The sequence below is a fragment of the Drosophila mojavensis genome, unplaced genomic scaffold, assembly GCF_018153725.1.
Source record: "Drosophila mojavensis isolate 15081-1352.22 unplaced genomic scaffold, ASM1815372v1 contig_136, whole genome shotgun sequence".
Taxonomy (NCBI): domain Eukaryota; kingdom Metazoa; phylum Arthropoda; class Insecta; order Diptera; family Drosophilidae; genus Drosophila; species Drosophila mojavensis.
This window is the reverse complement of record NW_025318667.1, coordinates 24,092,074-24,118,169: the sequence shown is the minus strand read 5'-3', so window position 1 is coordinate 24,118,169 and position 26,096 is coordinate 24,092,074. Positions and strand designations below refer to the sequence as shown.

Here is a 26,096-nt window from a genome sequence, read left to right as displayed (position 1 = left end):
TAACATAACAGTCGTCTTTTTGGTTTCAGTCGTACAAAACTCATTGAGCGGACTGGCAACGGCGGCGTCTGTGTGCGTTAATAATAATTATTATTTTTTTTACAATTTGTTTTTGTTGTTGTGCATCGAAGCCTTGTTTAGATTTGAAACGAGACGAAAAAGTTCTGAATGAAGTGTAAAGTGTGCTTTACGTGCGATGCAATTGATCATTTCAATTCTGTATTATTGTTATTGCGGTTTTAGTACGCCAAAAGTAAAGTAAACTCGTTTACCAACACAGACGCTGTGTTTGTATTTGTTTGCATTTGCCTTGCTTTTGCTTTTGTTTGTTTGCTTGGCCGATGTTGCGCGCGGCATTCAGATGCAAATTTCATGCACCACATAGAGCAAACTTAATGGGGAAAATTGAATTAAAGAACTAAATGATATTCAATGCATTCCTTTTTGCCGCGCAACATAACAATAATAACAACCACAACAACGACTACTGCAACAACAGCAACCACCACAAGAGCCAAACGACGACGCCAACGCTGGCAAACACAACAACCACTACAGTTAATAAACTGTAGCAACAGTTGAGGCAGCAGAAGAAATATAAAATAACAACTTAAAAGGTAAGCGACATACACATGCAGATATGTATGTATTTACATACATACACGCATACAAATGCACTTCCAATGCGCTTACATACACAAATACATATTTACATGTGTCAGCTTCCAAGCTGCGCTTTTTATACCCGACCAATAAGATTTGCGCCCACTACAATAAGCATAACGGTATCGAAAGCTGCGTCGCTGCCTGTCTGCTCAACGCCCTTGACAGCTGTGTGCGACTGCGACGTCAGCAGCAACTCAATAGTGAAATGCAGCATGAAAAAAAAAAAAAAAAAAGGCAAAGGCATCCCAATCAAATGGAATTTAGCCGGTTTCCACAAAAGCAGACAAACTGCCAGACGACGACGGCGACGTCAGCGGCGGCAGCGACAGCAGCAGCGGCATACAATTCTCAAGTGAGAGCGTCTCGCTGCAGGAGTTATTGCAGACGCCGGCAGAGACGTCGCGTCGCAAGTTTTTTTTTTTTTTTTTCTTTTGTTATTATTTGGGTTGGGTTTCTACTGCGCTGGGACTTTCGCAGCTCAAGAAAGTTCCAGTTAGCGGTTGTCCTCTCTAACTGTTCAAATTAAATATGAACAGAATCCACATGCATTCCAGGGGCCATAAACAAACTCGAATGAGAGTATCTCCCATTAAATTATGTAAATTGAAACCAAACAAAAATTGGCGGGCTGTGCAAAAAAGAAAAAGAAGAGATTTCAAATTGAATAAAAAACAGTAGATAAAAAACAACAACAACAACAACAACGATAATGACACAAGATATACACACATACATATATATGTATGAGCATCTACAGAAAAGATACATATTTTATTATTTGCTTGAGAACTTGTTCTTTTGTTCGACATATTGTAGCTTTTTTCACCTTTTTTTTTAAATTTTTATTATTGTATGCTTTTTATTCTGCTTGGTATCTTTCGAAATTCCGAGCAGTGTAAAAAGTGTCTCAAACGTGCTTTTTTAAAGCTTTCAGATACCAAAAGGGCAATGTTTGTTGATATGACTCTGGCCCGGCTGCATATACCCTTTGTTACACAATTACAGTTATTTGGTTGCTTTCATAAGTACATATGTACATATGTATGAAGAGTATGTACAGGCACATACCCTATAATGTTGTAAGACATTTATGACGGCCACAACTTGATTTATTAATGAGTCTTGTTTTTTTTCCATCTCGTTTTCGTTGCTTTGCCCTCACTCTATGCCCGTAATCCGGACACGCCTTGTTTTAGCTGAGCTTGAATACGCTGCGCTGGGCAAGGGTATTGTGAGTGGCATATGGAATACGTAGCTCATATGCGTGAGGCAAAGATTAAATAACAGATATCAGATCAATATGGCTGATACAATACCAGGTCAATAGTTAAGTTTTTAAGGAGCTAGAGAAATCATCTATTGTGAGTTACAAATTGATACTAAATTATGGTATAGTATAATAGCAAATTACAAGATATTAATAATAATCATATCATCATTATCATATACAATATCTTACAACCAGAAGCGCATATTTATATAAATTTAGCTATATTTGAGCTACATTGCCATAGCTTATCTTAACCATCCCGAGTAGAGTATTTCTATACTGTATTTTCGAGGCGATCTCTTCGCTTCCTTTCGTACAGATGTGTGCTGTGAATCATAGCTAAATGTATTTAATTAGCATTTTCGAGTTGTTATTATGTACATATATGATTTCCGATTGCGTAAAGGTACGCAAAGGCCTGGCAGCATAGGCAGCATAGACACGCACAGTGGCTGTCGTAATTATGCAGACGGCGACACTTGCGAACCAAATATTTATGAGCGCAACAAAATTTAGTGTAGCGCCACAATTAAATTGTCAACAGCAAGAAGCACAGATACAGTTTACAAGTGCAACAACAACAACATTATATCATCATCTTCAGCATCTTCATCATGATCGTCAACAGCATCGTCATCATTGTCATTGTCATCCGTTTGCCATTAGCCAGCTCGTATAAACATCAACGATGCAAGTCATAGACCACAAAATATTGGCAAAAACAACAAGAAGCACATGTGTTTGACAGCCAGCCAAATGCAGTGGGCCAAAATGGGAACCCAGCACAAGCACGAGCACACATACATACATGCATAGACCTGTATATATATATAATGACAACAATTGTGCCGCCCTTGCCAATTATTTATGTTTGTGGACATAAAAAAGCACACACACACAGACACATAAATGCCTGTCTCCTTTAAAGCGTCAAAAAGTACCGTAAGGCTGATAGACAAATTTTACAATACTGGCAGCCTAACTGTTTATCTTCTTTAATATGCAAACCAAATATACCCAGCTACCCTAGACACCATATCGTATAACTCTATATATAGACACAGATAGTCTAAAGGTAGAATCGAACGAACTGTTTTGATCCTTGTATTATCTATCAATGAATATATATAATATATAAATATTCTATATATCTATGTATATGTATTCTATAGATCTACATCTCTTTTTATATGAAGTGTATATACCTTCTTCAGCTTTTACACTTAATCAAAACCAAGGAATACAAACTTTACAGCCCAACTTATTTAGCATACTATAATAATATAAATAATCAAAGTTAAATAAGGAAATACCAATAAAAAAAAAATAAAAAACAAATTGTAATTGTATTCAAAAGCATTTTTCTTTGTCTATATTTGTATAGGGTTTTATATAACTTACTCTTCCCTTCTACTATAAATGTTTTTATTATAGATCTCAGCGCTATAGTTCTCATATAAATTGAATTATGCCATATTGTTTATATACAAAAGGCGTGCCTTTTGTATCTGTATAAACAACATTTTTGAATTTATGAAAATCACAGAGAAGGGCGCAAGGTAGAATGAGGCGATTCTGTTGAATTTTTCAAGGGAAGCGCTTTATTTGCATCTTGTTCATCTTTTCTATGAGCTGCAATTTAATTGCAAATCGCGTATTACATACACATACATACATATACATATATGCAGGTTTGTATGTATATCCCTTTGGCTGGCATTCAGAATTGGGTGCATAGAGCGCTCATGTTGCATGCAGCGCGTTTAATGCGAACTGTGACTTCTGTGTGCCGCAGAATTTGCTCAGCAAATTTCAAAGGCAGCAGTTTTGCATTGTTAACTGATTCACCGACTGCGACCGCGACTGCGAATATGAATCCAAATCGGAATCCTCCAGTGAAGATGCAAGAGATTGTGCCACATCAAATTACACTTAAGAGGTTCGAGACTGAGCAATACTCTGTAAGCGACTCCAACTCCGTCTCTGCAGCCACAACTCTAAGGCTTCATATACTCTATTTATATATTTCATATAGGGTATATTTGACTCGGCGCACAATGTGAATGCTTTTTCATATATGCCCCTTGCACCTTGGTAACAGGGTATTGAGACTGCCTTCTGGTGAAATTTGAAACATCTTTAGAATCGCGACGTTCTCTTTTACTCTCATACGTACGCATATGCCCTTTTCACTTTGACAACAGGGTATCAACACAATAACATGTCTGTTAAGAACTTTTGCATGCATGCACAAATACATACATACATACATACTACGTACAAACTCATATGCAAATATGAGCTGTGCTTTATAACTGTCGCTGTAGCTTCAAGTGCAGTTAGAAAGCGAAGCTTTTTTGGCAAGCCCTGCTACCAATTGTCAGCTCATGCAGGGTTGCCAGCTTAATTTCAAAAATGAAATTCCTGTAACGTTCTCGTTTCACTTACATATGTGTGTGTGTGTGTGTGTGTGAGTGATGTGTGGGGCTGCAACTGTATCTGTCTATATGAGTTTTATTTCTCTTTTCTTTTTTTTTTTTTTTTTTTATTTTATGTGTTTTTCCATTTCACACTTCTTTTTATGCGCTGCACGTTTTGTGTTTAGTTGTTGTTGTTGTTGCAGCTGTGCGCATTTCTGCCTGCCGGCTGCATAGTTTTTCCATTGAGGGGAAAACTTTTCGACAGCAGCAACAACAACGCATTGCCAATATATTGTGTTGAAGGCGGCCATAACGGTTTCAATGCGTTCATTGGCACCGAACTACAACAACAATAACAACACTAAGAAACAGCAAAGCACCAGCACCAAAGGCCTTGGACATTTGCATCCGAGCAAACGCTCAAACCGGACGCACTTTGTCAACCGCCCGTCACACTGATCTTTAATGGTGCATCGCGACGTGTGAGAGTGCGTGATGCATGACATACAAACACCTACACAGGCAAGCGCATATGTACAGACACATGCATGCAAGCAAACATATGTATGCTGTGTGTGTGTGTGTGTTGAACATTCTGGTTCAAGTTGCTGAATAAATTTAGTGTTTCATTAAATATGAATATGAGTCTGTCAACTGATTTAATTTTTTATTTATAACAAAAATAGAAATTACACATACATACATATGTACATATCTGCGAACCTTTCACTTGCATATGTGCATACATTTAAAATTTGTTACACTTTTATATTTTAAATATACATTTTCTAATTATAAAGATTTTATTTGTTTATGACTTCATTTGCCCTTAACTAATTATTCAAAATTCTGATCACTTAACTCAGTCGTGCGTTCAAATGAACCGATTGCGGCCCTTCCAAAATATGGCAACACCTTTCCAGGCTGCTCCCATTACTAATGACCTAAATTGAAATAAAAGAAGAAATAAATAAATATGGCAGTTCGCCCCGCCTTAAACGCATATGACAGCCTCAAATTTAGACATTCATATTTAATATAATTATTTACATACATACATACAGCTAACAGCCAAATAGGGCGCATCCGTTTTCCGGTTGCTGTTGTCATCGTCATTTGCAAAATAACAACAAAGCAACAACAAGAAAATAACAACGGCCCTTATTCATGTATGGAACGGCCAAGAGCTGTTGTGGAACGGATGAGTTCAAGAACCTCACGCAACAACCGTGCGGGGGGGTGTTCGAAATATTAAAATGACAGGCGCAGCCTTCGTTGGTCTTGTGTTTTAATTAAAAACGCAGTCGTAGTCGCAGTCGCAGTCACAGTAGAAGCCAATTGAATCAATAAACTTCACTTAACATTCGCAATTGAATTGTCTTTCTCTGCGCACCTACGCCTGCAGAAAGAAAAATACAACAGCAAAAAAAAAAGGCCAAACAGTGCTGCCAGCTTGTGCGAATTCAAGCAGACATACGCTATGCAAGAGACAAGTGCGCACAATGTGGCATGTGTGTGCGCGCGCGCGTATTGTTCTAGTTGTTGCTCTCTTTGTTGTTCTCTTTGTTTTGTTTATTCTTTGCGCTGGCTGGCAGCGGCCGAGTGCGCACGCACACATGCACGCACACACTTACGCACGCCTGCGAGTGTTTTGTAGCTGCTATTATGATTACATGGGTATACGTGCGCCGGGCATGTATGTACATACATACACAGAATTGTAAACATGTAAATGTGTGTGTATGCATAAACACATTTATACAGTTATTTGCATATTTATGCGCGCTTGCTCTGCTGCTGCCAGTTCATTAATGAAGTCATCCAGTTAAATCAAGCTTTTGCCGTTTTGCTCAACATCCAAGTGCCTTTATTGTTACTTGCAATTGTTATTGTCTTTATTGTTGTTGTTGTTGTTCCGCTGATGACATCAGCAAATAGCGCTTAGCATTTGCATTTCACATTTTGCTCTGTTATTGCTTTTGTTGCATTTCCAGCGTTGAGTAAATCTATTAAAAGAGAGCCAGGCGCTGGCGAGAGAGAGATAGAGAGCTCTGAGGCGTGGAAGTGGAGTAGAATGTGCGTAAATGATGGCATATTGTTATTGCTGACAAATAATAAACAGTTATTCCAATTGAACTCAATTTGAGCGGCCAAACTAAGTCAAGCAGCAGCCCATGCGTAGCAGGCGGCAATTACATGAATCTTTAAGAATTTTTTAGTGTTTTTCGTGCTAATTAGATTTTCGTCATTTTGAGAGGGTCTCGAGTGGCAGGGCTCTGATTATTGTTGCTCAGCATGTTTTCGGATAATGCGGCGAGTTATACGCATAATTAACAAGCCACTTAACAGACACACACAAACACACACACATAGACATAGGGAGATATTTAGGCATCTTCATTTTTGACAGTTTCAAGTGGCGCCCCCACAGTTAACCGTTAGGTGGCAGTGTGTGGTTGGGGTTAATACGTTAATATACCAAATATATATAAATACATATGTGTGCATGTGTGTGTGCTCAAGTCACATAAACCCTTTGACAGCAACGACAATAATAAATTCAGCAGCTCGTTAAATTTAACACGCTGCACTCATACTCACTTATGTACATGCATACGTACGTGCTTATGCATATGTGTGTCTGTGTGTGTATGATGCACCTCGGCTTGCATGCATGTTTGTATGTATGCAAGCAGTCGTGTGACTTTTTCTCTTTTTTTTTCACTTATTGCACGCACGTACGATGGGGATATTTATCATATATGTATGTATGTATGCATGCAATTATCTTTGTATGTAAATTAAACGCCCTCTATGCGCAGGCGTCGGCGCCACTGATGTGCTGCTGCCTGAGTGACCTTCACAAACCATAAACAAAATAAAAACGCACGCGAATAAAATCGCGCGCGGTTTTACTTAGATTTGTCGTCGACCCCAGCGGCCTCAAATAAAACCTAAAATAAATTAAATAAAAAATAAAAAAAACATATTTGTTTTTATTTGAAAATTTTGGCTATGCTCTGCATGTTTTTTTATTTAAATTGCGCAGTCCGGTGTAGGTAAATGTTTATTTTTATTAACACACATGCACACATTCATATGTACATATGTATGTATGTACATACATAATTATGTACATTGTACATGTCGTGTACTTTTCGTAATTGTGTCCGCCATGTGTCACATTTTATTTGTGTGCGGCTAATGTGTATAAAAACTAGTTTGCATGTCTAGCCCCAAATGCCATCCACATTTTGGCTGCCAGCCCAAGGTAAGTCTCAGATTGGCTTATAAGCTTCGCCCTCTCTCCCTTACTCCCGCATTCCCTCTCGCATACTTATGCGATCCAGTTGAGTGTGCGAGTGCGAAAGGAGTATGCAGGAGTGAGATAGCAGATGCACGCATATGGTCAAGCAGAGAAGCTGCTGCTGCAGCACACAATACTTCCAGGCGAAACTTCCAACGGAAGACAATACAATCATCAGTCCGTGGAAGTGTGGGCGAATTCAAGTGAATGCGAAAGCAAATACAGTGGTGGCAGCCAAGCAGCTTCAAACTGAAAATTGAGCTGAGAACTAGTGTGAGGTCCACTTTGAAGAGAAAAAAGGAAAAACCCACGCGTGGCCAAACCACTCCAAATGTTTGACATACTTTTTGCATCCCATTCGCATTCGCATTCGCATTTATTAACAGCTCAAAAAAAAAAAAAAAAAAAAAAACATATTTTTTCTTTATTGGAATAGATAGTTTCCAGCCCACGGTAAAGTCATGGCAAATATTTTGTCTTAACAGGCAAATTCAATTAGCAAACGCTTAAAGCCCGCCCACAGCCCGTTGCCCTTGTCCAGAATCCCAGCTAAATAAGTATGAGATACATAAAAAAAAATAGAAAGAAAAAAGTAAAACAAGTAAACAAGTCAAAGACCAAAGCCAAATGCTTTGACAGCCGAAAAACAGCGATTGCCAATTGAAAATAAGAGTATTATTGACAGTTGGTGCGCTAATGCATTGACTCGTCCCATCTGTATTTATGTATGTACATATGTATGTGTGTATGTCTGTCTGTGGGTGCGTGTGCCTGTGCCTTCCCAATTGTGCCTGCTCATTCCAGGCACTCGCCTGCCCCCCTTTTCTTTTGCTCTCTCGCGCTCTCCCTCTCCCACTCTGTCGCCCGCACTATATTATTGAAACGGTGTTTTTACTTTCAAGTTGGATACACAGCTGTGTTTGCGCTCTATAAATAAAGGCAACTAAAAATGGCAATGTATGCGTTTTCATTTTTCCTGTAATGTTTACGACCTGCCGGCCGGCCAGACTGAGACAGCGCCACTAGTGCTATGAGCGAGCGCGTGCGAAAGGGAGAGGGAGAGGAAACTGCGGCTGCACCAGCGAAAGCAAACAATTTATCGGCGCTGCGGGATGTGCTGGAAATGGGTGGCCAACGGTTTATTGGAACTCTAATACTGACTGAGGGATATATATATGTGTGTATAAGTGTGTGTGTGTGTGTGTGTGAGTGTAGAGGTTAGATATGCATAGGCTCTGGCAATGGCAAAAAAAAAAAGAATTAAACGTTAATTGCGTTGACGCTTTCTGTTGACTGTTTGTCCCATTGTTGTTTGTTTGGCTTCGCAAATTCCTATATCTCCCATCTGCCATGCGTTGTTGGAGTGCGGTTTTGGTGGTTTTGTTTTGGTTATTGTTTCTCTCTTTTTATCAAACAGTTGCCAGCGAATTTGGAGAGTTCATTATGCAGCCAACTCACGCCACATCTGTTTAGATTGTGACTAATTAGCCGGTGTTAGTAAGCAGCTAGTTAAACAATCTGTTTGTTACGCATTTAAATTTTTTGTTTTTTTCGTGATGCATTTAAAAGCAAAAGTATTTTTAGCCAAGTCAGTACAAAACTTAATTACCTTTATAATATATACATATATATTTATATATAAACTTTATTTATGCCAATTCATTTCGAAACTAGTGTAAAGTTGGCTTACTCACGGAAGTCGTTTTAGGTACATATAAATATATCTTAAAAAATTGCCGTGGATTTTAACTAAATTTTGATGCCCCATTAAAACCAAAAATAGTCTTTGATCAACAAGACAATACACTATTTAGATATTGACCACTCTTTGAAATTAAACAATTTGCTGTATGCAACTAATATACCCCACTTTGCATACTGCGCACAGCGCATTGCAAATGAGAGTTTTAAAATACAAAGGCAGAGTCAAATACAGTTAGCTCTGTGGAATCTATCTGCACAAGTCGTGCTGTTGTTTTTCCTTTCTTTCTTTCTTCGGCTGCTGCTGCTGCCTTTTCTTCAGCTTGGTGTTGTAATTGCAGCAGTTCTCTGACTCATTTGGCAGCTCATTGTTGTTGTTGTTGTTGTTTTCGTTGATTATTTATTACACATCTTGGCACTCTTGATGCCAGTTCCACCGTCCCGTCTCGTCTGTCTCATGACGCAGACTATGCCAAAGATGACGTGTGAGGCATCAAAAGGCAAATGAAAACAAAACAAAACAAAACAAAACAAAAGAAAGACACAAACTAAAAGCGTTGCCAACAACTGCAAAGTGAGCTATAAAAACTAAGAAATGCATTTCATAATGTTTACTGTAATGGGCAAATGGATATGGGAATGACAGAGGGAAATGATCCACTGGCCGTAGTCAGTTCAGTTATCAAACCCGACGGCACAATAGACGTCACTGGAAAGTGCATGTGTGTGTGTGTGTGTGTGTGTGAGGTGTATCTAGTTGTGTGGCAGCACGCGACTAGAATTGTGGACGGCAAGTTGCGTGCATATATGTATGTACATAAATTAAAATTAATACAGCAGCAGTTTAGGTGATTTCCACAATCCACATGCCATTAGACATGTCAAATGGGGATTCACATGCGTTCCACAAGTGTATAGTTACACAATTACAAATTGTGCAGAGCTTAACGAAATTACTGTCTACGAATGCATGTGATTGTATACATATGTATGTATGTATATGTATGTATGTATGTATGTATGTTTGTGTGTGTTTCATAGATGCAGACTGACCGATGTCGCGCCGGTGTGTCACACACACACACACACACACATAGATACGCACTTGTAACTGTAATTATAACTCGCAACGTTACGCCTGCTGATAGTGATATTTGCGGCGGGGGTAAAAAATGATGACAACAACAATGACAGCACATTGTAACAAATGAAAATGATGCGTGTCCAATGAAAGCTTTATCAGTACGCGCAGCGAGTTGCTCTCATTTCATAGTTATCCATACGTTTGGCCCACATAAACACACACACACACACACACACAAACATACACAGAGAGCTACACTAAGCACACATACTTTTAATGATGATAATGATGATGACGATGATGTAGCTTAATCGCTTTGCCTTTGCTGTTGCGTTGACTAAGCTTCCTGCCTGCTCGCTCTGCCTCCTTCTCTCTCTCTCTCTCTCTCTCTCACACACACACACTCTATCTTTTTCGAGTAGCCTCTCGGCCACTAGTGGTGTTTATGACCCAATTTGGCGTTTGAAACGTTTCGTAAACGGCCCACCGCAGTCATTTCCGCGCCCAAAAATAAAAGTAAAAACTTAAATGAGTGTGTGTCGCTCGCTTACATTCCATGTCTCCCCCACACTCACGCATCTCAGGTCGTTTATGCGATACGTGCGTACGTATGTGTGTGTGTGTTATCAAACGCCACATTCTTTATTTATTTGCCCAACGTCGTTGATTGATTAGCTTTCCAATTGATTTCCTATGGGCTTTGACGATCTGGCAACACCGACGCCGCGGCAGCATCTAAGCGCACAGCTGGGCCAAGAGAGCGCGCGCACATACGCACGAACGCACGCACGTGTCTGTTGAAGCGCGCGCGCCGGCAGTAAGTGTATGTGTGTGTTTGTGCGTGTGCGTGTGCGTGTGAGGGAGAGTAAGAGTGAAAGAATAAGCGAATAAGCGAACGTCCTGCTCATTACATAGAAAGGAAACAAAACAAAAGCAATTTAGAGCAGCTGCACCCGCTGCGCACGCGTGTAGGTGCATCTCGGCTATATGTGTGTGTGAATGTGGCTATGCATGTATGCGTGTGTGTGTTTGTGTGTTTATATGTGCACATTAGTTGTGTCTGGCTTGAGCTGAACGCCGACTGCCGCCTCAGTTGACAATTTCACGCCTTGCCAAATACACGCATCGGCGTCATCTTGTTGACGCTCTCCCTTTTCGTATTCCTTTTCGCATTCAAATTCATTCTTTCTGATCGCCTGCATTTCGCACTTCTCTTTCGATCGCTTGCAGATGTCATTGACGAAAAAGGATCCGTCGTTGCGTGTTGCTGCCTCTGATCCACATTTGGTTAGCTTGGGCGGCGGACGCCTCAGCACCGCTGTCACCATACACTACATACATATTGGTGAGTAAATATATGCATAAACACACACATATACACATGTACATACATACACACATACAAACATACATACATATGTACATATACTTGTGCCCACCAAGGTCATTTGTAAGCCGATAAGCAAAACTGAAGAGACTCAAATTCAAGAAAGCAATTCAAAAGGCAAATGAAACGCACGCGAAAGCAACGCACAAAATAAAAATAAGAAACAACAACAACACGCATTTTCGGTACTCTTATTGTGCGCTGCGATAAGATCCGCACAGTGTGCCCAAAGAGAGTCTCTAAGCTTTTAGGATCTTAGCAGCTAGTATATGACCAAATACCATCGTAAAGATAGCGGCCTTAAAGATTATGCATATGTAAGCCTTATATCATAGCGGTGGAAGCTTTCACATATTGTAGAAAAATAAAACTAAATTATAACACTATAAACATTTAAACAAATTTTTTATAGCCTTACTGCGTTTAAAATTAATTGACAAGAAAAAAAAAAAAAAAAATTAAACAAAATATGATAACATTAATATATTGTATAATTTTGAGAAAAATCCCTATGCAAATCGGGCTTTAACAATAAAATGTATTTCTTTTATTTGCCAACATATACTAATTTGGCAGAGAGACTTGACTACCTTTTTTTTAAATATTTTTATTTTAATTAAAGAAAACATTAAAACTTTCATTGTAATAATGTTTTTAAGCTTAACATTTTAGTAATTTTAGGTTATGTAGTATTTCAAAATGAATTAATCAAACACTAATTAAACTCAAGTTATAATACTAAACATTATCGTTAGCTATAATTAATACAATATACAATTTGCGGTAATGTCAATTCAATTTAATTATTGCTGCCAAACTCATAAAGCTTTGCCCACTGTGCATAATCTTTGACACGGTAAAACGGTAAACTGTGCTTTAACGAGGACGCCCTGTTGTTGTTGTTGTTGCTGCTGCTCTCTGCGCGAGCACCAGATAAGGGCACACACTCGCCGTTGTCAGCTCAGCCCGGGCTCGGCTCAGCCTGTTGCGGCGCTGCTTCACTCTGAACGCCTCAATCGCGCGCCGAACGCACGTGCGTGCGAACGAGAGAGGGAGAGAGAGCAGCTAACGCAACGGTAAAACGGACGACAGCAACGAGGACGAGAGTGAGAACAACAGTACAAATAACGGTTAGAATTTACATTTAGAATAGCTTACAACTCAGTGCTACAATTACAGTTATGTGATTTTTTTTTTGTTTTTATTAAAACGACAATTTTTTTTGTTTGATTGACAGGCGACACAACAATCGGATCAGCTCCGAACTGCAGCATCTCACTGAACGGCAGCGGTGTCCGACCGCTGCACTGCACCATCTATAGAAGCGAGGAGAACGAGGTGACGCTGGTGCCGGAGCAGGAGGCGCGTGTGCTGATCGACGGCGCTCCTTTGGATGACGTGGAGGAGGCGAAACTGAGTCAGGGTGCCATGATAACCATTGGCAACTCGAACTATCTGCGTTTCAACAATCCGGACGAGGCGCAAATGATGCGCTCAGCGATGGGCTCCAACGAGCGCATCTCCATGCCGCACATTGACTTTACGCAATCGTCGCGTTCCAACGACAGCCAAACACTGGAGATGGAGAGCTTCTACGAGAGCATCATTAATCCCATCAAGCATAGCGGGAATACCAACACAAACACCAACACAAACACCAACAGCAACAGCAACAACAGTGGCAATAGCAACAATAGCAACAGCATGGATCTGCATGGCGTGCAGTGCCCCAAGGTGTTTAGCTCCGATCTGGTGACTGTGAATATGGCCGCACGCGATGTGCTTGGCCAGAAGTACGCGAGCTTTGCCCGCAATCTGGCCGAGAATCATCGCGGCGAGAAGCAGCTGAACAATCAATATGCCAAATCCCTAAATAGCAGCGGCGCCAATGGAATTGGCCATAATGCCGGCTACTGCAATATACCCAGCAATGCGGCGGTCTTCAAGCAGCAGCAGCAGCAGCAGCAACAACAACAACAGGGACAGCAACAGCAACAACTGGGACAGTCTGAGCTGCTGGGCAAGGTGAACAACGATCGATATGATCGATATCCCAAGCCGGGCACCTACACCGCCGGCGGCCTGCAAATATTTGCCATGAACGGCATCAATACGGAGCTGAACAGCGGCGCCGAGCTGGAGGATATGCTGAAGATCTGCACCGAGTACGCGGATCGGCAGCAGCAGCAGCTGCAGCACAGCGCCAACAACAGCGGCAGCAGCCATGCGCTGCACAATGCCAGCGCTGGCAGTATCACCTCCTCGCCCATTGTCCAGAACAGGATCAAGACGAACGGATCACTGCCGCGGGACAAGAAGCCAACGTTTCAGCATGCGGGCAGCAGCTCCAACTTGGCGCTGATTAGCAGCACGTCTGGCTATGAGAATGTCCGTATGCTGGGTCCCAATCGTGTCGAGATCAATGGACAGCTGCATGTGCCTGCAGCAGGAGGAGGAGGAGGAGCAGCAGCTGGTGGCGGAGCCGGAGCAGCTGGAACTGGAGGCGCTGCCTCAGCGTCGGAGAATCACTTGGCCGGCGGCACAACCAAGTACGTGCCACAGAGTCCACGCACCAAAATACGCACCAATTGCATGTCGCCCAAGAAGGATGCATCCTTTAGCAGCGCCTTTGCGCTGGCCAGCTCCACGCCGACGCCGGTGCCGGCGTTGGTGAAGCCGCCGTTGGCACCCAAGCCGCCGGCGCCCAATCAGCAACGGGACTATGAGCAGCTCTTCAAGTCGTTTGAGCGCAAGCAGCAGATCGAGCAGCAGCAGCAGCAGATGCAGCAACAGCAGCAGCAGATGCAGCAGCAGCAGCAACAACAACAACAACATCCTGCCAAGCGCTCCAACAAGAATATCAACAATCTAACGCTCAATCTGAACGAATCCGCCAGCCAATCGCCAAAGCCCAGCCGCAAGCCAGCGCCAGCGCCGCGCAGCATCAACGTGGAGCAGCGGAAGCGGCGCGAGTTGGATCAGCGGCACAACCAGCTCAATCGGGAGCTGGGCGAACTGCCGGATGCCAGCAGCAATCACGAGGTATCTACAGCACATATATACCCTATAAACATAACTAAATTCTCAAATTTTGCTTGCAGTCGGCGTCAGCTGAACAGCAGCAGCAGCAGCAGCAGCAGCAACCTCAGCCGCAGGCAACGTCCGCAGCGCAGCCGGCGTCGACGCCTCGCCAGCAGCTTTTGGCCCTGCAGAATCGGATCCATCGCCTGGAGGCGCAGCGCAATGCGACGCGCGTGATGGAGGAGAATCAGCAGGCCAAGCTGAAGCAGTCCATTGAAATGAAACAGGATCAGTTGAATAAGTAAGAATATGAGGATATTGGGATATACCCTGTATATGCAAATACAGCTGAGAGGGTAGCCATGTGTAGGAGATACTCTGTAAAACCAAATGCATCAGATGAAAGCGTGTTGATTGTATAGTTATAGAATATACCCTGTAAATCAATCTTAGTTGTATGTGTAGTTCAGTGGAGAAGATACCCTGTAAATTGAATGTTTTGATTTAATTCAATTAGAACAATACCCTGTAATGTTAAATACGAATGTTAAATACGTAGGTCTGGTACAAAGATACCCTGTAAATGCGAATTTTTTAGTAGAAAACAGAGGTTATACTCATGTAATGGAATACCCCCCAAATCAAAGTACTCCAGCCGAATGTTACGATCATAATTACATCAATCACAAATGAATCTGTTAATAAGATACCCTGTATATTGAAATACCTCGGCTGAATGCATTAGTTCCATTCGTTTATGGAAATACCCTTTTTTAAATACATAACATGAATAAGTAGACCAGTTAAGATGATACCCTCTAAATGATAACACTATGACAAAATATTCGTAAATAACTGTTTTTATGTTGGCAAATTAGAAAAAAGTAAAACGGGTCACAAAATATGTCAGTCAAAGCTCATACAGATCTTGATCTTAAACAGAATAGCAAATATCCCACTAAGAAATATTTCATTTGCATACCAAATTTACCTAATTTAACTCCGATTGTCGAACTGAACTGAACTGATTCATAGGCTCTTAAACTTCGTGCTTATTCATAAAAAATAAAAAGCAGATCGTAAAAGTTTATAGTTCTCTCTAGGCTACAAATATGCAAGTTAACATACAGCTTTATAGGGTAGATATACATAAAAAAAAAAAAAAATAAAAATAATTGTTGAGGTGTGATTCACTATCATCGACGTGAAGATACCCTTTATCAGATGTTTGTGTTTACACAATTTTTCCGATGAATAAGATATTCTTGGGAAAATGAAACCGTATCAAAACTTGAGACTTTATCATGAAAACAGGCCAAGTATTATTGACCCGTAGAGATTAAAGACATATGAGAGATATTTGACTAGGAAGTAGTGTAAGTTCTAAGTCCAACATTCAATTGTCTTTAAACTTAGTTTTCATTGAGTGACAGTTCTACTGATCGATGTGAGAATTACTTGTATTACTTCATAGAACTGCCTTGAAATATGTTTCAGTTGATTTTCTCAGTAGAAAACGGAAATTTCAGCTGTCAATCATTTCTGTTTAATTAAAGTCTCTTTCCGGAATTAAGAAAGCTCAAATATCTAATCGTTATTATTACGATCTTTCAGGCTGCGCGCGATGCTGAAGCAGAAGCCGAACAATGCCTGCCTGAAGGAGGAGCTGGAGCATGTGTGCGAGTCGCTGGATAGTGATCGCAAGGCATTCGAGGATCTGGAGTTTCAATATTTCGAGGAGGAGTCGGAGCATCATGCCTGCCACGAGGAGCTGAAGCGGCAGGAGCAGCGTCTTGTCTTGGAAACGGAACTGGCATCGTTGCACATACAGCTGGGACGCGACGAGCCCGACGAGGAGGAGTCACAGGCACAGGTCATATCATCCACAAGTGGACGCAGCACGCCCGCTGCCACCAATGGCGGCAGCAATCTGGCCAACGGCGTCATGTCCCAGTCACTGTTCGGTTCCGCTGAGCTGTTGTGCCCCAAGCGGCACAATCAGGAGGATCTGATGTCCAAGAGCGTCAACGAGAACATGTTCCACAGCAACAACAAGATCGAACTGCCGCTCGGTGGCCAGGTGACCAGCACACCGAAGCGAGCACCGTTGCAGATCTACGATGCCGGCAGCTGTGAACAGATCAGCTTCAATTTATCGCTGCGCAGCGATCGATTCGAAGTGAATCCGCTGGAGCGACGGGTGCCCTCGCAGGATGACATCGATCGCAGCTGCAAGGTGGCCAACGATGCGCCTATTTCGACCAGCCAAGGAGCCAGCACCAAGATCTTCGACAGCATCAAAGAAATCGAACGGAATCGCAAGCTGCTGCTGGCCCAGCAAGGCAAGAGATGCTCTTAGATAGATTCCAAATTGAATTTCTCAACTCTGTATCACATATATACATATAGGTCACCAGGTCATTGAGCACGAGCGCCAGAAGATGTACGATCTGAAGAAGAAGAGCCACGACGAGGCACGCACACAATATTTGCTCTCCATGCAGCAGACAACAGAGCCAGCGATTGAACCACCGCGACCACCACCCAAGCACGCTCCAATGAACGCCAAGTGAGTGAATGTTTCATTACCACCACAAAGTTTGCCACGCCACGCCCCATCCCCATCCCCACCACAGCGCCCTTCCCGTCCTTCCGTTTGCTTGCTCTAATTGAATCAACGCGGCTGAACTGCAACTGAACTCAGCTCAGTTCGGTTCGGTTCGGTTAGGTTCGGTTCGGTTCGCGTTGCCTAGCCCCCAGAGTGGCGCCCTCTTCGTTCCACATGCTTGACCCTATCTTAATTAATTGTGCGGCTGACACAAGCTGCGATGCAGCCACCCTTACACTGTGCTACAAACACCGCAAGATTTTTGCAATTCGCATTTAACTGTGATGCGCGTTGCTTACTAATAATGAAATATAAAATTAAAAATATTTAATATAAAATTAATAATATAGAAAATATAAATATAATATTTTAAATATACATATATTAATATAAAAATATAATCTAGATTATTATATATAAATAAATTGAATAAATGAAAAAAATAAATAAATAAATAAATAAATGAAATAAATGAAAAAAAAAAATTAATAAATATATTTATATATGTATACAAAAAATAAATTATATAATATTAAATATAATGTGTAAAACATTAAAACAAAATCAATTTTTAAACTAAAAATGCAAAATTAAAATAAATAATAAAAATCATTTAAATTTACTAAATAATAAAATAAATAATAAAATATAAGAAATAAAATAATAATAATAAAAAAAATAAAATAATAAAAAAAATTAATAAAAACATAAACGATTGTATATTAAAAATTAAAAATAATCAATAATAAACATAAATTATAAAGCATCAAAATAAAATATGAAATACAATATTTAAAATACAGAAAATTAAATATAATATTGTAAATTTCATTTGCAATATAAAGTGAATGAAATGAAAATATTATATTATACTTCAATATTATTTTTAATATAAAAAATTTTAAGTGAAAAAAAATTAAATATTTAACAAATAATTGTTTCTGTATTATATATAATATAGAAATAAATCTTTGTTAAATATATTGATTTTGCATTTTTTTTTCATTACATTTATATTTAATTTTTATTATATATATTATATATATATATATATAATTATACTAATATTGATATATTGAATATCTTTCAAACTGTTAACAAAATATGTTCTATCGAATTGGGCTTTGCCTTGTTGTGTTGTGCAGTGTAAATGCCTTTTGGGTGGCGTGCACACACTCAACCCGCTGACTCTATAATTAATCAAATTATTTGCTAATAGCAAAACAATGCGACGGACGCCGAAGTCTACGATGACGACGGCGACGGCGACGGCGACGGCGACGTCGGCTGCTACGTTAACTGCGGCTAATTGTGTTTAAGATCGAAAATAAAACCGGTTTTTAGTTTTAAAATTACGTGTCGATTTTCAAATTGTTGGAGAAACAAAGAGAGTTAGAGTTGGAGAGAGAGAGAGAGAGAGAAAGAGAGAAAGAGAGAGAGATGACAACTGTATCATATTTTTGTTGTCCGTGTTGTTTAGTGTGGCTCTTGGTTTACTCATTGACGACAACACACGACACCCATTATCGAATTCGATGCCGATTGTCGCTCTCGAGTTTATTCGAAGATCGCTTGGTCGCTCAGTCGGTCTGGTCAGTCAGTCAGTCAGTGAGTCAGCCAGTCAGTCAGTCAGTCAGTTTGTTAGCTAGTTAGTTAGTTGGTTAGTTGGTTAGTTGGGCGACAACACCTGAAATTGAAGCGTGCTGCAATTATCAACGCTGCCAAGGAGGTCGCTCTGCCGACGTCGCTGTTCTCGCTGCTTCTGCTGCTGCTGCTGCTGATAAGCTTATCAACTGCTTGTTTGCGCCAGCTGCTTTTGCTGCCTCCCTCTCTCTCTCACTCTCACACACTCTCTATCTCTCTCTCTCTCTCTGTTTCTCTATCTATCTATTGGCTCACACAAAGTCAAGTGTGTCTGTGTGACGACTGTTCAGAGAGCGCGTTCATTTATTTGCCAGACGTCGCATTTGTGCATTGTGACCGCCGGCCTCATCCATACCGCACTCGATTCCGATTCCGATTCCGATACTGATTCCTATAGCAGATTCGACGCGCCTGTTGCTTAGTGAGTCAAACGCAGCGCGTCGCCGTCGCCGTCGTCGTCGTCGTCGTCGTCGTCGCAGGCTGCATTAGTCATCGAAATGGATAAGCTAAATGCGCTGATTCCATGCTGGTACGACGGCACATTCAATTTAACACGATGAAACGAAAGTGGAATTCATTCAATTTGACTAATATTGCAACTCTTGCTCTTCTTCTTCCTCTTCCTCTTCTTCTTCTTCTACTTGCAGCGGCGGCAAAGATGCCAAACTGTTTGACAAAGTCGAACTACAAAAGCTCAACGATGAAACCGCGCAACAACAACAACAACAGCAAAAGACACAACACGATAAAGAGAATAATGCGTCAGGTGATGGCAGCGCTGCTAGTACAAAATCAACAACAACAACAACAACAACGACGACAGCAGCAGCAATAACGGGGACAACAACAACAGCAAATCAACAGGTGAGTTGCCAAGAAAGTTAACCTAGGCCAACAAAGCAAAGCAAATGAAAGCCAAACTAAAGTCTGCAGTTCATGTCTGTCTATGTCCCAACCACACCCCCCTCTCCCCCTGCTGATACCTATGAAGGTCAACTCATTTGGGCGCCCACACACACACACACACACACACACGCACAACTGTGTAATGTTTTGTAAATACAATTGCTCCAAGACCCCCTCGAAGCCCACGTTCAATCAACTGATTTGTGTGGTCCTCTTCGATGGTTTCTCGGCCTCGCAATCTCTGCTTAATCTCTTGCCAATATAATTGCTGTACCTTGCCGAGGCAAGAGACAGGAGGGTAGGGCGAGGGGCAAAACATGGCCAGTTGGGGGCGAGACATATTTATTGTCCAAATACCACGTCGTAACTTAAGTAAACTGGTCGAGTGTGTAAACACGAATCGGCCATAAAGAAAACAGTCAACAGCATTCCCTTGGCTGGTATGAAAACTTGAATTGTGAATTTCGAATTGTATTCAAGCGGTTATCGGGTATCGGGTATCGGTTATGAAACGGTCATTGCTGTAATACCCGTTATGCAGCCGAATGCCCTGTAGTTTGATTGATATGCCAATAATGGAGTAGAAAATGAATACATTATGATATCATATATGCAGATATATCATATCATATCACATATAGCTCAAGAGGTATTTTCTAGTCTCGCAATGGACTCAACATTTTACCAACGATAAGAATCGTAAGACTCACGCGCGTCAACAGTAAAAACTGTTAGGAATTCACGCTAAGATAAATGCAAAGCAAATAGAGCCCTATTAGGTAATGCCTACATATATGATAGATATCATATAATAAAATATATTATATGAAACATATATTATAGATAAATATAATAAACTACTATCTAATATATACACATACATATATTTATATATAAATATATTTATACGAAATTCGAGTAAATAAGTTGCAGAGATAAAGGTTATTTACCTTTTGTTCACTTGTTATGGTCTGAATCTAGAAATTTTTATTTCAAGATCCCTCAAGGAAATAGTCCAAATCGTAATATTTCACATACTTTTAGTAATCTAAGCAATTACTTAGATTACGTTTTATTTCCTTCTTCCGGTCTCTTTATACTATATTTCTAGTGAGAGGAAGAAGCTTAAATTTGATCCATTTCAATCATCTATACTTTGACTTAATTCATTTGTACTCTCTTTACGATTATGTCTCATTGTGTATTTGTGTTCCTTTCTCATTCATTTCTCTCGCTCTCGGTTTACCGCTTTAAGAACCCCTTGAACCCCTCCTCTCTCTTTTTCGCTCTCTCTCTCTTCTCTTTAGGAGTTACTTTGACTTTTTATATGTACAATTTGGGTTTATATGATTTCTCTCTTCCGATGCTCACCCTCTATTTATATACTCTATACTCTATACTCTATACTCTATACTCTATACTCTATACTCTATACTCTATACTCTATACTCTATACTCTATACTCTATACTCTATACTCTATACTCTATACTCTATACTCTATACTCTATACTCTATACTCTATACTCTATACTCTATACTCTATACTCTTTACTCTTTACTGTATACTCTATACTCTCTCTACTCTCAACTCTCTACTCTTTACTCTCTACTCTCTCTCTGATTTTGGATCGTAACGCCAGCACGATGACAGCCTCTCAGCCCATCGATCGTCAGGTCGTTAGTCACGAGTTTTATTCAGTTATTCAGTGCCTCGACAATTTGTTTGCTATTTTAGATATATATAAATATAAGTCTATTTTTTTTTCCTCATTTCTTTTTAGCAATGTTTATTTTAGAATCGTACCGCCCCCGCAGTCCGCTGATTTACCCAAATGTTCTGTTCCATTCCGTACCGTTCCGTTTCGTATCGCTCTGTTCCTTTCTATATGGACTACACACTTTATTAATAAGTCTATAATAATATTTGGCTCTTTTCATACGCGCCGCCAGCGAATTTCGTTTGCGGTCTTCAGTTTTAGTCCGTTGCTCATTATGCGCACTACTTAGTGATAGTTGTTATTGCGATTGTTGTTGTTGTTGTTGTTTACCTTGATCGCAAATGTTGTTTACATGTTTCGGTTCTAGTACCAACGATGATCATTGCCAGCATCTTCGTACAGCCCCAATAGCCCCCATAAATTGCGCTGGCCCATTACGCTAACCATTATAATCGGCCGATTCGACAACTCTCTCATCCAGCGATCCAGCGCCTCGACTGGACAATGTCCGTGTGCGCCTCGTTTCATTTGGGGCCATAGATTCACGTTTGTTTTCATTTCTTCAATTCGTGTGATTTGTTTCTGTTTTGTTTCTTGTGGTCTCGGTATTTCGCATTCGCAAACGGTTCGTTACGCACGGTTCGGTTCAGTCGGTCGCAGAGCTCGTTCAAGAAATTCCTCAATAATACGAAAAAACCAATTAACCGACATCATAATAGCCAGATCAAAGGATTGTCAAACATGTCCGTCTGGATGACCTATGTCCAGCATCGTCGCATGGATGCGAATGCCAGGCAGCGCACCGAACTCTATTATCTAGTGAGTGAGTGTGTGTGTGTGTGTAGATGTGGCTGTTTAGCTGTGTTTGTGTGTGTGTCTTAACTCAACTATCTAATTTGATATGTGACTTATTATCATGCATTTGCATTTTTCCATATAAAGAAATCACTTTTATCAGATTTCTCTTTAATTAAACTTTTCCAATATGATTATTATATTATAATTAATATTATTAATATGGAATCACTTATGTATAGCTTCCATTCCAAGTATCCAGACTCATTTTTAGGCTAGTTGCAATAGTCGCTCTAATTTTTTGCTATTTTAATTGTTGTAAAAAAAATTAATATTAATAATATAAAATAAAAATAATAATAATAATAATAATAATAATAATAATAATAATAAAATAATAATAAAAAAATCATTTTACCAATTTTGCATTTTATTTAATTTTAAACAATTAATTTTAATTAATAAACAAAAAATGGGCTTTTGCATATTTTTGTATTTTTTGCTATTATTATTTTTTATCATTTTGTTTAATATTATTAAAAGTTAAAAATAAATGAATACAACAAATTAGTAAGGAAAATAATAATATATCACATTTTATAAAATTATAAAATATTTTTTGTAACACTATGTTGCATGTGTCTCACATTAGGCAGGATTTACTGTATAGCTTCAAGAGCTGAAATACCTAAGACATTTAAGGGGTTTCACTATGACAGAGAGAGAGAGAGAGATAGAGAATCTTAATGTAATAGTTGCATCTCAGTCATGTAATTATTAAAAAAAAAAAAAAAAAAATTCTTTTCAATAATATTTTTAAAATCATATTTGATACATTGCTGGCTATTTTTGGCTGCTTTTGGCTAATTTTCGGCTAGTTTTAACTAGTTTTCAGACCATCTCCTTTTACTTAAGCTCACATTCAATGAGCAGCTATAAATTGTTATATGTGATATATACATATATCATATGCATATATGTATTAGTATAAACAAAAACTATTTACGAGCTCGAATTGTTTTAGCCTCTGCACTAATTATCAATTAGTTGAAACATTTGGGTTTACTAAATAAATGTAAATAAATTATTAAATGTTTATATTTTTTTCAAGTGCTAAAAATCTATATGTATATATGTATGTATGTATGTATGTGTGTATGCTGGCTGATATATGTTTATGTTTAAGCATATACATGCATATATATAACTAATTGTCCTTGACTTAATTTGACCTGTCTCTCTCTTTCTCTCTCTCCCGTCCCTTCCTACCACTCTCTTCCTCTCCCTGTCTCTCGCTCTTGAGTTATAGTTTACTCAAATCAATCGAATAGTTCATCAATCGCTCTCTATGTAGACAAGTTGTTTATGATTCATATAGTCCAAGATATATTATGTATATCCATAAAGATGCCATAAATCTTATGCAAGGGCAACTCTAGCAGCCTCCCTCTCTTCTTCCCTGCATTTGAGTCAAGAAATCAGCTAACGATTACATTGGCTCATAATTTCCAACACCTAGACCCATTTAGGGGTTAAGCGGATTGGTCCATTGGCCAGTGGCCAGCGGAATGCGCAGCTTTGTCTTTGACATAGAAAGCAAATGAGAGAGAGAGAGAGAGAGAGAGAGAGAGAGGGAGAGGGATGGAGGAGGGAGATTGGCGGCCGTTGCTTGGCTGTTTTGCTATTTATAGAGTTTAGCCCACTTACAACGCTCGCCGCACTGTGAATTAATTGCGTTCGCATTTTGTGTCCACAGCAACGTCACTCGCAGCCGGAACTGGAGCATCATGGAATCGTGGCGGTTGGCTCTGCTCACGGCACAGTGGCGCGCAGTCCGCGGCCGCTGTCGGAGGCGAACAACTGTGAGGCGGCCATTGAGACGCCCAAGTTCGCTGCCAACGGCGATGTGGGCGTGACGGATAACAATAAGCGCGCCAGCAGCAACAGCAACTCACAGGACACCGCGTCGGCGGGCAGCGGCAGCGGCAGTGGCAGCAGCAGCGGCGCCGGCACCGGCAGCAGCAGCGCCAGCGCCAATGGCGGCGAACGTAAACGCATGCTGCCCAAGCATCAGCGGCCACTGACACGCTACCTGCCCATCTTCTCGCCGGATCTGAATCTGCGGCATCACATCGAGACGGCCGGCCATCAGATCGATCTCTGTCCGCATGTGTTTGTCGATGCGCACAGCTGTCGCGGGTAAGTGACAAAGATCTGCAAAGATGTATATAAATATATATATATAATATATATCACATTTATGCTTCATTCAGTTACCTGCACAAATTGGGCGCCACGTTCCATGCCTGGTCCCGTCGCTGGTTTGTGCTGGATAGACAGCGCAGCGCGCTCATCTACTACTCGGACAAGTCGGAGCGGAAGCCACGAGGCGGTGCCTACTTTGCCGTAAGTCAACTATATCTATAACTATTTAATTAATGCATAATTCTCAACTCTTGTTTCTGTCTCTCTGCAGACCATTGACGAGGTCTATTTGGATCATTTGAATGCCTCGAAGAGCGGCCGACCCCATTGCACATTCATTGTGAAGACGAAGAAGCGTAGCTATAATCTGCAGGCGGCTTCCGATGCAGCGGCGCGCATCTGGATCGATGCCATCATAACGGGCGCACAGGGAAATCTGGACTATTGATAGAGAAACAACAAACCCACCCACACACACACACACACACACACACAAAGTGGAGAAGGAAACCAGCCAGTGGGACAGTGTACACATACTGAAACGGTTTTAGCTCAACTAAATTGTAAACTTGTAGATACGTAAGACAGTTAAATATAGTCGTTAGGTTAGCTTACATAAATCATGTATGTATAAAGAGAAACTATTACTAAAAACACTTAAACTAAATATACCAAGAAACTAAGAACTATTTTGGAAACTAACGAAATCCGAGATTTCAGTACTGGACCAAAGTGAAGAATGTATTTTGTATGCTTTTAATTTGTCATAATTTTAGTGAACTAAGCATTATATTTATATACATATATCATACACATGCATATAATATATATATATATATATATATATATATATATATATATATATATATATATATATATTTATACAGACAGACAGCCCAACGCATATAACGCAACCATTTCATCAACTACTTATATACAATATATCTATTTTTTTTTTTATACATACTACAAATGAATCTATCTGACTATCTATGTAATTACTATTGAAGTTTCAATGTGAACACTTAACTGTATGCTACAATAAATATTTGTATTTTTTTATAAAACTGAAATCGAGAATGGATTGCAACAAAAAGTATGGTCCTTCCTGAGATAAAAGCCAATGCCAATGCAAGAATTTGTGCTCAGGCAAACTGATAAAACGATAATCAAAAACTATTAACGTAATCAAATGAAACTTACAAATATTTAAAATAATTATGCAAATGTAAGTCGCTACGGCAAAGATAGCAAATAAAGAATTGTTTTTAAATGGATAATTGAAATAACCTTTTCATTTTATTGATATAACGTAATTAACAATAGATAACTTGATAACAGTTATATAGATTATATCATTAT

The 26,096-nt window shown here is 39.9% G+C and overlaps 1 protein-coding gene across 3 annotated transcripts; it reads left to right on the top strand.

Moving 5' to 3' along the window:
- Positions 1-19: 19 nt before the first annotated feature.
- Positions 20-26,014, top strand: LOC6584598 (pleckstrin homology-like domain family B member 1). Of its 3 annotated transcripts, XM_002010206.4 has the most exons (10): positions 20-617; positions 11,679-11,793; positions 13,073-14,877; positions 14,937-15,157; positions 16,471-17,198; positions 17,266-17,425; positions 19,756-19,972; positions 24,286-24,728; positions 24,803-24,935; positions 25,006-26,014. In XM_002010206.4, exons 2-10 carry the CDS (start codon positions 11,679-11,681, stop codon positions 25,180-25,182), a joined length of 3,999 nt encoding a protein of 1,332 aa, XP_002010242.2. In that variant the 5' UTR covers positions 20-617; the 3' UTR covers positions 25,183-26,014. The 3 variants fall into 3 exon arrangements, with proteins under 3 accessions (XP_002010242.2, XP_015016756.1, XP_032588336.1); XM_015161270.3 differs by lacking the exons at positions 20-617; positions 11,679-11,793; positions 13,073-14,877; ... (1 more) ...; positions 16,471-17,198; positions 17,266-17,425 and adding an exon at positions 19,370-19,637; XM_032732445.2 differs by lacking the exons at positions 20-617; positions 11,679-11,793; positions 13,073-14,877; ... (2 more) ...; positions 17,266-17,425; positions 19,756-19,972 and adding an exon at positions 22,025-22,553.
- Positions 26,015-26,096: the final 82 nt, after the last annotated feature.

What these genes read in the sequence shown, in the direction of transcription:
- LOC6584598 (XM_002010206.4), top strand. Translation starts at nt 11,679, where the DNA reads ATGTCATTGACGAAAAAGGATCCGTCGTTGCGTGTTGCTGCCTCTGAT. An exon ending in GCTGCTGCTGGCCCAGCAAG is followed by an intron (nt 17,199 to 17,265) that starts GCAAGAGATGCT and finishes ATATACATATAG; the next exon opens with GTCACCAGGTCATTGAGCAC. An exon ending in GATGCGCACAGCTGTCGCGG is followed by an intron (nt 24,729 to 24,802) that starts GTAAGTGACAAA and finishes TGCTTCATTCAG; the next exon opens with TTACCTGCACAAATTGGGCG.